General features: G+C 45.2%; 1 protein-coding gene across 1 annotated transcript; it reads right to left on the bottom strand.

Annotated features, from left to right (window-relative positions):
- Positions 1-5,144: 5,144 nt before the first annotated feature.
- Positions 5,145-13,792, bottom strand: SHISA2 (shisa family member 2). The gene is made up of 2 exons (XM_081046294.1): positions 12,451-13,792; positions 5,145-9,172 (listed from the first exon to the last, which is right to left on the bottom strand). The coding sequence occupies exons 1-2, from the start codon at positions 12,782-12,784 to the stop codon at positions 8,619-8,621; spliced, it is 888 nt and encodes a 295-aa protein (XP_080902420.1). The 5' UTR covers positions 12,785-13,792; the 3' UTR covers positions 5,145-8,618.
- Between the last annotated feature and the right edge of the window lie 900 nt (positions 13,793-14,692).

Genomic DNA, 14,692 nt, shown 5'->3' with positions numbered 1-14,692 from the left:
GTGTTAAAGATGGTTTAAAATGTAACCAAAAACACCCCCCACTTCCAGAACACCGGAGCCCTTGGAAAGTAACCTACAGAAGAAATACCCTGGAGAAAACCATGGTGGCAGACACTGTCATCTTGTATCACTTTATCCGCCCAACTGCCCTGTGACTAGATGTCACAGCAAGTCCCATTTTAACCCACTGAAACTCAGGTCTCCTGAATTGCCACCCACTTGTCAGGGACAGAAGAGGGGCTTAAATCCAACTGTCACCTCCAAGTCTGTGCTTTACCTCAAGGAATGTTTTTTAGGTAAAAAGATACCTGCCAAGTCCCCACCAATGTGACTGCCAGAACTCTTACATTCAACTCTGGTGGAGCATGTACAGTAGTACCTCGGTTTTCAAACGTCTCCATTGAGGAATACTTCGGTTTACAAACACTGTAAACCCGGAAGTAAATGCTTCGGTTTTCGAACACGCCTTGGAAGTCGAACACGTCACACGGCTTCCACAGAGTGCAAGATCCTGAGGCCTAGCTGTCGGCTGTTTTCAGATGTTTCAGAACTCAAACCGTCTTCCGAAATGGATTACGAGGTACCATTGTAGTTTTAGTATATTTAGTTTTAGTATATTTAGTATTTAGTATTAAAATGGGATATATGAACTGCTGTAACTTTAATCACTGACTTTATGCACTGTTGTAATAGGTAGATTAATATGCTTGCAACATACACTTCAGAAAGATGAGGAAAGTCATCAAAGCCATTCGAATCACAAGGCATAGACTCAGCCGAAGGATGCCAGTTCTTGACATACAAAGTCACCGCTTGCACCCTGGCGGCAGTTGGTACCAGTTGCCAGCTTTTAAAAAATGTTTGGCATTCCCAGAATCAGCCTCATTGTGTCCCGTTGGGACACCAGTCAGCAGGTGCCCCCTCTCTGAGCAGGACAAGGCCTTTCCTTAAAGTTTCTAGATTCTAATAATACCCCCCAGTGGTGGTAATTGCTTCGGGCAGTTACTATCTCTGTTGCCTCAGTGTACCCTTCCACTGGTTCAGTTCTCTAAATCTTGTATAACCAATTCCTTATGCAAATTCTCTGTTAAAAGTAATGTGTGACAATGGCCATATTTACTGAGAAAAATATACATATACCCTATGACACAGCTGTTCTTCTCCTGGAATTCCACCCAAGAGCTCTGAGCACTTATGTTCACCAAAACATATGTTTGAAAATGTTCCTAGCTGTATTATTCCTAACAGCCCCAAACTGAAATAGCCCAAATATCCATCAACAGTAGAGTGGATAAATAATTAAGATATGTTCATATGATGGAATGCTACGCATACTGCTCCATTCAACATTAGTCAAAACATTGATTGAAAGAAGTGAGACAGAAAAGAGTACATAGTGTGTGAGTCCATTTACGTGAAGTTCAAAACCAGGCAAAGCTCATCTCTGGTGACAGGGATCCAAAGAGCACTTATCTTTGAAGGAAGCTATCAACAAGACTTTTTTCTCTCTCTTCATCTGGGTGATAGTTTATCGAGCTGTCCATTTAAGATTTGTGTGCTCTACTGTGTGTAGGTTGTAAGTCTGCAAATTAAAATAAATTGACCCCATCTATGTTCCCAACTGAACCCTGATTAGTGCAGAGAGGAGATGCGTGGCAGACGAAAGGCTCGATAGGAATAGCCAAACCCAGTAGAGCTACAAGGAAGAAAATTCCTGTGACTTTACAAAACAACAGTATAGAGAAACAAGACCGGCCATTTAGGGCATTACAGAGCAGTATTGATTCGAGGGTCAGAGAAAGTCAATTCTGTACAAGTCTCTTCGGCAACCTAAAACACAAGAAATTTAAACCAACCCAAGTAAAACTAATTAGGTTTTGAAGCAAAAATAAGGAAACTCTTCTAAGCTAGTTCTGTTATAAGTAGCTATATACAGAGGGTGCCAAAAAAAGTATACATATTTTAAGTAAGGAAAAAACTGTATGAAAATTATGCTGATGGGAACCACTTTGAGCACCTCTTGTCATTGCAGAAGTCAAATGTGATTTGCATTCATCTTTTGTTATCAGTGTATATTGAGTATTACAATTTTAATACAGTTTTCCCTTCTTAAAATGCATATACTTTTTTGGCACTCTGTATATTTGATATATTTTGTCAATATAAATTATGTATTTCTCTACATTGGGCAGGTTAAGAATATCTTTAAAAAATTAATTACCTTTGTATTATAAAAACCTATTGGATGCCACTAGTGCTGTTCTCCATCACGTCCTTTGTCCCCCACCAACCTAAGGAGGTAGGTGTTGTTAATCCCCTTTGACAGAGAGCACACTGAGGTTCAGAGACATGAAAGCTCTGGGAAAAGCCACCCCATAAGTGGCAGAAATGGGTTTTAACCTGGGTCCATCCAACTCCAGAGGAAGTTCAATAGAACCAATTATAACTGAGACAAGGAAAGCTGAGCACTGCAAACAAACTCCAGTTTTAAAAATCAGTCATGAATTGGGAACAGAGTCTTGGATGAGATAGCCTCATATAATAACTGATTTCTGTTTCAAATTTTCCTGTGATCATTCTGTACACGAGTATACACACACGTGGTAATTTTATATACATGTTGCAGATGGCAATCAGTCTTCTACAGCTGTTATGTCTACTGAATAAATAATGTCCTGTGTAACCTATGATTTTTCTAAGTGGAAAGACCTACGCTTCAAGATGGTTAAAATTAAGATGCAAGTTTTATGTTTAAAATCAGTCTTTAGGCCACTATCATAAATGTTTTACCCCTTTTATCATCTCTCACTTACAAGTTGTTTTAAAAGCATTAATTTTAAATTTCTTGTTCTTGATTTGAGTCCTTCAATTTGGGGTATAAATGTTGAAGGCATTCTGAAGACTTAAGTGTGAAAAGCAAAATGACCCGTGGAGCCAAATCCCTATAAAACTTTGTAATTTTATTTTCAAGTGATTCTGCCATGGTGCTGTGGGGCTATAGTTAATATTCAAAAATACCTAACATCTTGGATGAGAGTAACTGTTTTTCTAGGGTTTGATTTTTCCGTTTCCACTGACAAATGAGTCTATGCAGAAGAACAAAGAGTCACAAAAAGCAAATGCAAATCAATGCACTAAAAGATATTTACCTGCGTTATTGCTGTAATTCTCAGGGAAAGATTTAATAATTTCTAATTTGTTGTCATCTTCCACTTACTCAACCCCTTAAAGACACTTGGATGACAATAACATTTATGTTTTAAACTGAGAAAAAAATTCAACAGGCAAATAAATTTTCTATGTTAAGTATTTGGGAATGAATGGGCTGAGTGAAAATAGCTAATCTCTGGAGAGAAAGAGAGAGAGAGACAGACAGACAGACAGACAGAGAGACATGAGATGGAAATGTCCTCCAGGCTCTACCATCTAAGTAAGAAGAAGAAAAAGAGGAACAAGGTTGAATGATGAGGCATGGTGTTCTCATTTATATGCTTGATTTATTCCTCCTTGTAATATTTAGGCTACTCCTTTTAAAAATGAAAAGGGCTCTAGCGGTGGAACACAGAGGGTGTGCCCTCCTCAGTGGCCAGGTCCAGACCCACTTCCGGGCTCCCAGGGACTTCCATGGATTTTTAAAACCACTGCCACCACCCACTCTGTGTTGAGTTTCCTCAGACACTTTGATTTTTCTCCTGCTCAAGAGGTCAGGGAATTAAGCAGAATGGGGAAGTAAGCACATTTTTATTTTAAGTCCTAGAAAGTTCACTTAGCCATTAGTGCTGATGCAGTATTTACTGAGCAGGAACTCAGCACGTCCAGTGGGGCTGGTAGCTGCCGGAGTTGCGGGATTTCCATCCCAATGACTGACAGGGTCAGTCTGATTTCTCCGTCTGCCGGTCCTAACCCTTCTCCCCAAATTCCGATGTGCTCCCCTATGTACATCCTGTGAGTAGAGGTCTACACTGGACAGGATTGTAAAATACATGCTATGTAAATTAATGCTGCCATTCTGACTGACCAGCTGAAGACCAGACTAAGTTAATGAGACGTCTCCACTCTAAAGTCTATGAAAAAGAAACAAACTTATTGCTTTTAAGCATTTAGGAAGCTTGAGCAACAAAAAACAAGGATTTGTGCATTAAATTAAACCAACCACTTTAATGAATCACTGAGGATATGTGTGGTAAAGAGATGGAAACTATGAGAAAAAGACCACTGTGAATTTGCAGGAAACAGAGATAAAGCCTCTGAGAGAAAAAGGAACTAAATGTGAATGCTATCACCAAGTAGGGGCCAAACTGAGAGGAGAATGTAATATTCCAAACTCTTTCCAATCCCAACTTTCAGTACCATTTAAACTTTTCTCCCTGTTGGTGGGAATGTAAATTGGTGCAGCCACTATGGAAAACAGTATGGAGGTGCCTAAAAAAATTAAGAATAGAACTACCATATGACCCAGCAATCCCTCTTTGAAAAATTTGAAAACATTTATTCATAAAGATATACCGTGTTTCCCAGAAAATAAGACCTAGCCAGACCACCAGCTCTAATGTGTCTTTTGGAGCAAAAATTAATGTAAGACCCGGTCTTATTTTAATATAAGGTCTTATATAAGACCTGGTCTTTAATATTAATTTTTGCTCCAAAAGATGAATTAGAGCTGATGGTCTGGCTAGGTCTTATTTTCGGGGAAACACGGTATGTACCCCTATGTTCACTGCAGATTTATTCACAGTGGCCGAGACATGGAAACCACCTAAGTGTCTTTCCATAGATGATTAGATAAACAAGATGTGGTACATATATACAATGGAATACTACCCAGCCATAAGATGAAATGTTGCCATTTGCAACAACATGGATGGATCTTGAGAATATCATGCTAAGTGAAATAAATCAAATGGAAAAAGTCAAGAACCATATGCTTTCACTCATATGTGAGAAATAAAACTAAAAGCAGCAAACAAGACAACAAAAACTCATAGACACAAACAACATTATGGTGGTTATCAGGGAAAGCTGGGAGTGGGGATGGTGGAAGAGGGTAAAGGGAATCAAATATAAGGTGACGGAAAGAGACTTGACTTCGGGTGGTGAACACAATGCAATATAAAAAAGATAGAGATTCATACACTTGAAACAATTACCATACATTGGTAATTTTATTAACCAATGTCATTCCAATAAATTTAATTAAATTTTATTAAAAATTAAAAGAAAACTTTCCTTTCTTGTCCAATACATTTGCAAACATCTGCCCTCATTTTCCTCACCAACTTCATTCTAACGTTCATGGTTTCTTCAAAAAATGCTTCTGAAAGAAGCTTAAATCCTAATTTGTAATTTAAAAAAAAAAGAAAATATTGGTCACCAAATTCATGAAATAAAACTGTGTGATTTCTTGAAAAAATAAGCTCAAAGTAAATTTAATAGATGAAATATTTCATTAGTCAAGCATCTAGGAATGTAATCAGAAGTGGAAGGCGAGTATTGCAAAGTCAATATGCTAAATCCAAACGCAGTTGTCTTAATGGTCTTCTCACCACTTTGGATATTAGTACTATTGTTAAATTTTAACTTTTCCGGACACAGCAGAAATGATAGGAGATGCGTAGTTTCCAGGCTCTTAAGTGGACATAAAGAGCTGGTTAATTTCTTCTTGCTTGCAATCAAAGGGTCTGACTTTCTTTCCTACACACAGGGACAGAGAAGTCCCCTGGAACCATCATGAACCAACAATGAAGGTTTAGACACAGAAGAAATGGTGCAGCAGGGAACTATTTTTCCATCTGTAAGTGCTTCTTCCCTCCACCCCCAAGATTTTAAAATATTTCTACTGGGTATGTATTACACCTTATAGCTTCCGATTTCATGACAGTTAAGGAAGGTATACCTAAACCAGGTAATGGAACTTTTTTACTTTAGCAGCTAAGTTTCTCCAGTTACCAAAATTGAAAAGGTCTAAGGGTACGTCTAATGATGTCATATTTTTGGAAAGAATCCAAGTAGGACTAAGTGAAAAACTCATGTCATGTATTAAAGTGCACTTTTGCTTTAATTATATTTAATTACCACATATAAAAAGAAGGAAAAGTCAGACAGTCTCATAAAGAGAAGTAAGCACCCTCCGACATAAGCACCTCCATCCCTGTATGTTGAAAAAGGCTGTTCAGATGTTACAGAGGCACCTGTGTTACCTAAGGATTGACTAGATTAGGGATTGGAGAATCATAGCCCGATGGCTAATCGGGGGCCCACAGCTTGTTACTGACAGCCCTCAAGTTTAGAAGGGTTTTTACATTTTGAAATGGAAAATATTCGAAAGCAGACTGTTTTGTGACATGTGGAAATTGTACGCAATTCAAATTTCAGTGGCATCAATACGGTCTTACTGGCCCCCAGCCATGCTCATTTGGTTATGGCTGCTTTCATGCTGCACTGGATGAGCTGAGTGGTTGCTAGAGACCCTTTGTCCTGCAAAGCCTAAAATATTTTATTTGCTCTCTGGCTCTTTACTGAAAAAAAGTTTGCCAATCCCTAGGCTGATGATCTCTAAATTCCCTTTCACCCCCAAGCTTCTAGGAATTTCACTTCCTTACCTAAGCCAGAATCCTCCATCAAAGGTGATGTAACCTGATAATGTAATGATCCCCAAAGAACTGTCTCTTTTGTGCTGTCAACATTTGCCATGGGATACACAAAATACTACTCACGGACGCATGGAACATACATATAAACTTCTCAGATATTAATTACTTTTAAAGGTAGGGGCTCTTGGTTCTAGAAAGCAATATTTATAATTTTGAGCAATTTTATTCTATTAACAGGTGTAAGATACCATCTAAAATTACCAGGTAGAATGAAAATGAAAAAACCCAACTCCCCTAGGAATTCATACCATAAAATATTTATTAATAAGTAAAATGATTTCCCCCTGCCTTTGGTTATTAAAAAAAAAAAATTCAGTATCTTTGTTGATGCTAATTGCCAACAATGGTGTTACATTTATTCAGTCATGAGATAGATAATAGATAGATAGATAGATAGATAGACAGACAGATGATAGACAGATAGAGTAGATTGAAGATTGATAGATGATAGGTAGATAGACAGACAGTAAGCTGAAGATAGATGACAGATAGATGATAGATAGACTATAGATATTGATATAAATGTGTAAAAGACCAACCTTACAATGTTTTACTTACAAATCTTGGTTTTTGCTAACAATTGGAAATTTATTTACACATACTTAAACTTATTTCTTATAAGTAAACAATACACAAATAAATTCACTTGCATTTCATCATTCAAAACACTGGTAATGAATACAGTGCTTGATGAGAGCGCAGAACAAGAACTAACTTTGTGGGGAAAGAAAGGCAATATCTCTTAGAAAAGGTTTTCTCTTGACTTAATAGTCCCTATTGCCTGAAAAATAAGCCATTTTGATAACGAGAATATAAAAAGCGTTATGATTTGCAAAGTAAATTGTATTTGTGGCTTAAATTTCATCCCAAGTCTCGGATTATGGCTGAGGAGCTACACTCAATCTTTGTAAAGCATTTCTTTGATATTTATGGGGAAAATACGAAAATGTTTTATCAGATCGAGGCAAAAATGCTGATCTTTAATTATAAGAACGGTAATTATCTGTACTTGATACTATGAAGACATGGGGATCTGAAAACCAAAAAGAAACGCCAAGCCATACCACGTGGTAAAATGAAACATAACTTGGAGAAGAAGCAGGTGACAGTTTATGATTTCAATATAGAAAACATCTAATTACTTCTTCTCAGATGTCACTGTAAAGTTGGAAAACTAGAAGATACAATCAAGATGGGGATGAATGGCTTTATTACAATACCACCCACTACTTCAAGATGAAAATAACCCCCGAGTTCTGAAATGTCATTAGTTAAGTAACTATACAATTTCTTTCAGTCTCTTTTTAATGTAGAAAATCACTTTGTAATAAGATCTCTACACAAGGTAAAAAAGCACAAAATAGACCAAAAAAGGCACAAAAATAGACAAAATATATATATCTTTTTACAATGAAACTAAGATGTGCCTGTGAAACACGGAGATCAATGACTAATCTCAGAGTTCAAACTGGATTTCCTTTTATAATAATTGTGTTCTTTACATCTTCCCCTAAACCTTGGATACTTATTAAAAAAAAACTTACCCAGGTAAAAGGGAGGAAACATGTATTCTGACTTGGTAGAGTAAAAAGCAAAACAGAAATAATAATAATAATGACATAATTAAAACCCTTAATCTGTCTGTTTACAAAATTCTCCTGACAGCCATACCTCGAGGGCACTTAAGGGCTCAAGCATTTGTCATACAACCATGGGTAACAACACAGGCCTCTCTAGGTGATGCTCTTTTTCATCATAAATCAATCATGCACTAGGATAAAACATATCCAGAGAAGCTAACTCAGAGAGAGATGTTTTCACACAGTTTGGGGGCAAATGAAACCATCCGAAAGAAGCTTGCCATCAACACCACCAATGTGCTCGGACTTCTGCTTTGAGAATCCTTGCCGAGTCCAGAGTTTGCCTGTTTCCCCTGGTCTCACACAGGAACTGGGCCGGCACCATGAGTTACACGGTCACGGCTGGGTACATCTTCTGTTCACTGTTAGTGTGAGGGAAGGGGGCCTGGATTTGCCGGTAGCCCGTCTGCAGGCCGTCCATGAAAGGGGGTACAGGAGTCATGGGCACCGAGTCATGCTGCACCGTGTACCCCACATATGGGGGATGTAGGTACTGCCCTTGATGGGGCACAATTTGGGTGGCCTGCTGACAGTTCAGCACGGAGAAATTGGTGGGCATGTTGACATACACGTTGTTCATGGTCCCCTCGGGCAAGCAACAGTTGGTCTGTGACCTCGTTGGGGGTGCCCGGGCCCCTGAGTTGGCGCTGGAGCTGGAGCTGGCAGCTGTGCTGGACTGGCGGGAGGATGACCCTCGGGAAGTGCTGGCGCTGGGGATCATGGGGATGGTCTCCATCAAGCGGTTCCCTCCGGGTGCCCGGCTCTGTTGGGGCTCCTGCTTAGGCCGGAGACACCTGCAGCAACAGGCCGCCACGAGTGAGCCCAAGATGATGAAGGCGACAAACACAGACCCAACGATGAGGAATGGCACGTAGATGGGGACTGGAGGGCAAAAACATAACATTGTGATTTACTGTAAGAACACAGTAGAAATCAGTGTTTGGCACTGGAGATGCCTACATGAGCGGCCCTGAAGCTCAGAATTGAAAGACCCAGGATGGGCGGTTTGTGCGCTCATTAGCAGCCCATAATATGCACCACCCTTTATCATGTGCTCAGGAAAGGCGATAGAGCCCTTTAGGCATGACGGATCAGCCCCCACCCATCCCCAAAGCAAAACTGTTCATTTCTACAGCTAGACTCACCAGCTGCAACACTGATTGACTCAAATATCCAATTTAGCAAAAATATGGGTACCATGTTTTAAGACTGTTCTAAAATTCCTACAATAACCGAACTGCCCAAACTTAAGTCTGCCCTAACAGACCGTTGTAGGGTATGTATAGAAATGAGTTTAAATTATTTAAAAGGCTTTTTTTCTTCAGAAAGCTACTTACATACTTGGCAAACTCCTTTTACCATTTTTTAGCAAGTTCTTTTTCACAGGCAGGTAAATCAAACACTTAGGTCAGACTCTAGCCACGACCATTTCCAAAACGAGTCTGTAAGGCACAGAGTTCAAAGAAGGGTAAAAACGACTGCACACATGCTTGCCTCGCTGAGGCTGGTCTTCAGGTTGTAGGGCTAGCCTGGGGCACCGGGTGGTGCCAAGGGGAAGTGCTTTGTGTGCAGGTAAGTTATTTCAGGCAACAGGTCGACGGGGACCCAGGTACCAAGGAGAATAAATGCTGGGAGCAAGAAGACACTTGTTCCAGAAAAGACAGCTGCCCACAGTGGGCCAGGACAGCACCCAGGCTGGGCTGAGATGGAACAGTTCCAACACTGGAACTCTCGGGAAAGCACAGCATAAAGCAATGGGCACCATAGGTATTTCAAGAGTGAGGTGGATTCTGAAAAATCAAGCCGTAAAAGATACTAGTAACTTTACTAAAATTGGTAACAAGCTCCTTTTTTATATTATTTTACTTTAAGAAATCCTGTGGGAGCCATGGGGGTAGGGTAGCAGCACAGGGCTTTCAGAAGCTAGACAGAGAATCTGCAGGGAGGAGCCTGAAGATTGCCTCAGAGCCACTTCTCTGGAATTCCACCCGAGGTTACCAAAATCCTGCAATGTGTGATGTGTTCCTGCTCGTGTCCTCAACAATTTGATTGGAAAACACATGAGGACAGGGATGAGGCCTTGCTGGTTATGGCAAAGCACAGCACCAGTACAGCGGTACAGCGCAGCATTTCTGAGGTCACCATGTGAAATACCTACCCTTTGACGGGCCGCTGGAACAGCGGCCTTTCGAATTATGCTCATTTTGATGGCCCTGGTATTCCTGGAGTCAGGGTTTTTAGAATGTAGTAGTACTTGAAGCCATGGAGAAATAGTGCCTTATAAGTAAAACGAATTTTATAAGTGTTTAACCACAGCTGACATTTGAAGATTTCCTTACCCTTCCATGCTGAACAGACTAAATACTATATTAAGACACAGTACCCCTTGAGCAGGCAGAAACACTTGCTACAGTTTGCAGCACAGCTGGTTTTCTGACAGTAGGACTGTTCTAATTACACTGTCACTTCAGGCTAACTACAGCACATTGGAGAGGTGGATGTGGGCTTTTCCATCTGCATACTATAAATATTTCATTCTCTAAATTAAGACACCAGCCCTAAATATATCACCAAGGAGTAAACAAATGATAGTATAAAAAAAAATTAAAGCAAAAACTAGGTGAAAGCCGTCGAAGTCCACATAATGAATTTTGGGGAGAAATAACTGTTCTCTTTCCAGGATTTTTAATTGGGAGTGTAAATAACTACACAGGCAAAGAATGCAGTATTCCTCTAAGCCCTTCACACTGCTTAATTAGGCATGTTGTCCTCCTTGGTTGCAGAAGGAGTGAGAGGAACTGAATTTTTAGGAAAAACTATTTAAAACTGGGCGAACAAGGCACCCACACACATCACACGGTATCAGAAGAGTCCTGCCTGCTGAGCTGTCCCAAGCCAAACTAACTTTTTAGAGGCCATGACCCAGCCCAACTTAGCAGACACACCGAGGTAGCAGTATCCTCTTGGACTCATTTCACAGTGCTTTATTTGACAGCCACACACCCTGCAATGCTGAGCTTGAGTTTTAAGATGGCACCTTTTCTGGAATCCCCCTCAGTTCTCTCTTTAGATTCAATGCCGCGAAACAATAGCAGTAGCTTACTAATAAACGCTCTACTGTAAAGGGACCAGCACTGAAAAGAGCTGCCTCTTACCAGGCCAGGGAAACAGCTCTGTAAACACAGACGCCACTCAGTGCCAAGCTCAGGTAGCTCAAAGCCTGGACTCGGCGTTCTGGTAAAACGTCCTGTCCTCAATACACCCAGCTGCGAAAAAATTAAGGAGCCGCCCCCTCTGTGGCATGCTTGCCATTTGGCCTCTATCCCTACACCGACGTAAATCCTCCCTCCCAAACACACACATATTGATGTGGACCCTGGACGAGGGCCGTCTGGGAGGTCTGTGAAGAGTGGAGGAAATGGAACCTATCAAATTCTTGCACGGATTTAATTTTCCAACTCTGGCTTTGGCACTATGAAAAAATATAATTAAAAAGAAATCAAAGCGGCAAAAAGCAAATTGGACACAGTTCTGAGGTCACACCTACCAAGTCTGACGTGGTGAGAACTGTGCAGAAACCAGAGAGGCCAGGAGCTGGCAGAGGAGGGGTACAGGGGCGTGTTCGGGAGGATGTGAGTCCCCCGCGGTCTGGTAAAGTGAGCCACCCACGGGAAGCCTTGAGGAGCTGCCTTCCTTCCGAGGAACCTACACGGAAGTATCCCTGCCAGCACTCCTGGGAGGGGAATGCCCTCGCGGTTTCCTCGGGTGCCCTCGGGTGCCCCAAGACATGATCCCTGACTAGAAGTTAGACTTCTGGAGACAGGAGGCATGGGGGTGGGGGGGTGCCACCGACGCCCTTGGGAAAAGGAATGTGGCGCTGTCTGCCACCCACTCTGCCTTAGGTGTGTGGTTTGCTTGGGAAAATCCAAGCCAAACCACTCTTTAACCCACAGATGGGGAAACTGAGGCACAGGGCGGCGAACTGGTGCCCCAATTCGCACACATGAATGGCAGGGCCGGAATGCGGGGACGACCTCCTGGTCCAAGACCCTTTTCTGAAATCGCAGTCCCCCTAACTCCTTTCGCCTCTCCCGGCGCCCAGGTACCGGCCAGGCGAAGCCCACCTTCCGTCCCTGTCGCGCTCTGCCCGGCCGCCCTACCTGCCGAGCCGTCTGGGCCGTCTTTGTCCGCCCGGCCAGGCTCACCAGCGCCCTGCTGGCGGTCGTTGTCGCAGCCGCCCTGGTCCAGGCGCGCCTCGGCGCTGGAGCAGCAGTAGCGCAACGCGCAGCTGCCGCAGCAGATGGTGGCGTCGCCGCCGTCGAAGCGCTCGGGGCACTGGAAGCCGATGCGCCAGACGCCCTGCGCGTCCAGCCAGCCGTGGCAGTACTCGCCGCTGGCCCGCGCCCCCGCCGCCAGCAGCGCGGCCAGCAGCAGGCGCACGAGTGAGGCGGCGGTCCCGGAGGAGGCGGCGGAGCGGCGGCGTCCGCCCCACATGGCACCAGCCTGGGCGCGGGCGGCGCGTCTCCAGAAGACGCAGAGCGGTCTCTGGGAAGTCGTGGCCCCGGGACCCAGGTCCCAGGGTGCTGAGGCCGGGACCTCTTCACTGAGCACCCCTTCGCGGCGCTTCCCGCGTGGGCCACTGCCGTCTGCCGCGACGTCCGGGAGCCGACGACGCCGGGCTGCTGGGCCAGGGGGCGCCTAAGCCATCGCCTCTCGCAGCGGGGTAGCCTGGTCCAGAAGGGGTTGGCCTTGAGAGTGGAACTCTGCTGATGCCCTCAGAGGGCCCCTGGGGCCGCCGTCCCGCAGCCCCTGGAGGCTTCACCCGCGACAGGAAGCGCCCTGCGCATCCCCGACGGGACGATCCCCCGAGTCGGACGACCTCCGGGCACGCCGCCGCGGACCCGGAGCCAGGGCGCTGCGGCAGGGCTTGGGACTCGGGGTCCCGCCCACGAGCGGGGGCGCCTCTCCCTCCTTTTACTCCCCTCTAGGGCGATAAGGGGCCGAGAAGGCGAGCCGCGCGCGCAGGGCTCGGGGCAGCAAGTGCAGTGGCCGGCCGCGCTCAGCCTGCTTCGCCTCGAGCTCGGTCCGCATGGCTCCGGCCGCGCCGCCCCGGGAGGCCTCCCAGGTGCAGCCCCGACGCTCCCGCCGCGGGACTGGCGGTCAGTCCTCCCAGCGCACGCAGCGGTCCGGGGCGCGGGCGAAGGGCCGGCGCGCCCCCGCCGCAGTCCCGGGAGCCTGCCGGGCCGGAGGCGGCTGCCGCGCGCGGGTCCGGGCGGGTGGCTCGCGCCGGCCGCCCTCCTCCGCCTCTCCGGCTGCAGCTCGCTCCCACGGGCGCCGGCAGCCTCCGACTGGCTCTCGCTCTCGCCCAGGCCCTTGCGCCCTCGGGAGGCGCGCACCGATCGGAGCCTCCGGCGGAAGTTTCGATCCTCCGGGCTACGGAAGAAGCGGAGCGCGGCAGCCGCCCGCACACGCGCCGCGCCCGGCACCAGTCCGCCCCGACTCGGCCCGCGGCGGCGCTGCGCTGCGCTCTTATGAGGGGCAGGCGGGGCTCCGTGCGCATGCGTGCTGCGCGGGCTCCCCTCCTCCCGGGTCGGCCCTCCACCCCGCAGCCCTTCACCTTCGGACTTGGGTGGAGGAGGACGGCAGGGCTGTGGGCTGCCGACTGGAATACGCGCGCGAGGAAACAGAATTTAAACAATCTAGGCCTGGCTCACACAGTAACAACAACAACGATAATAAAAAGCAAACTAAACTTGCTGAGATCTTTAGCATTCAAAATTCTGTTTGATTCTCAAAAGCTCCCCAAGACGTTATAATTGCTTTACATTTTGAGACAATAACGTTGCCCCTCAGATTAACTGTCTCTCTCAGCTTCCCGCAGCTCATGTCCTTCCTGGTCGTGGCCCATCGCAGGCCCAGCCAAGGAAGAACTCGGACGTTGGTGGCAGGGTTCACCCACCTGGGGCTGAGTCTAGTGGGCTCTGGGCTTCTACAAGGTGGGAGGAAGAGTTCGTTTGAGAAAGACATCACACATTTGGCCACCGTCGGCATGATTTGTGTCGCTTTTCAAAATTCCTGTATCGAAGCGTGGCGATGTATTGGGTTCAAGCAGGAAGGTGCCTGGGTTCCACGTTTGCCCTCAGTGATACCACGTGCAGACAGCTGCAGTTAGAAGAAAACAAGGTTCAGACAGACGAGAAATTTGGCTTTGATGCAGGAGAAATTAATAGCTTCTCTCTTGCGGAAGCTGAAGCGACAGGTGCTGATGCTATTAAAGCAGCGGTGATTATTTTTAAAGGAACTAGTGACCCTTTCGACGCGGTCTGGAAGTCAGCCGACCTGAAATCTAGGCTCAGCCCTACCAGTAAAGAATCACTGCATTTTGCTCCCCTCAGCTTCTTC

This window comes from Rhinolophus hipposideros (genome assembly GCF_964194185.1).
Source record: "Rhinolophus hipposideros genome assembly, chromosome: 4".
In the NCBI taxonomy this organism is placed as follows: Eukaryota; Metazoa; Chordata; class Mammalia; order Chiroptera; family Rhinolophidae; genus Rhinolophus; species Rhinolophus hipposideros.
Note: the sequence above shows the minus strand (reverse complement) of the source record. Positions and strands in the feature narration are given on the sequence as shown.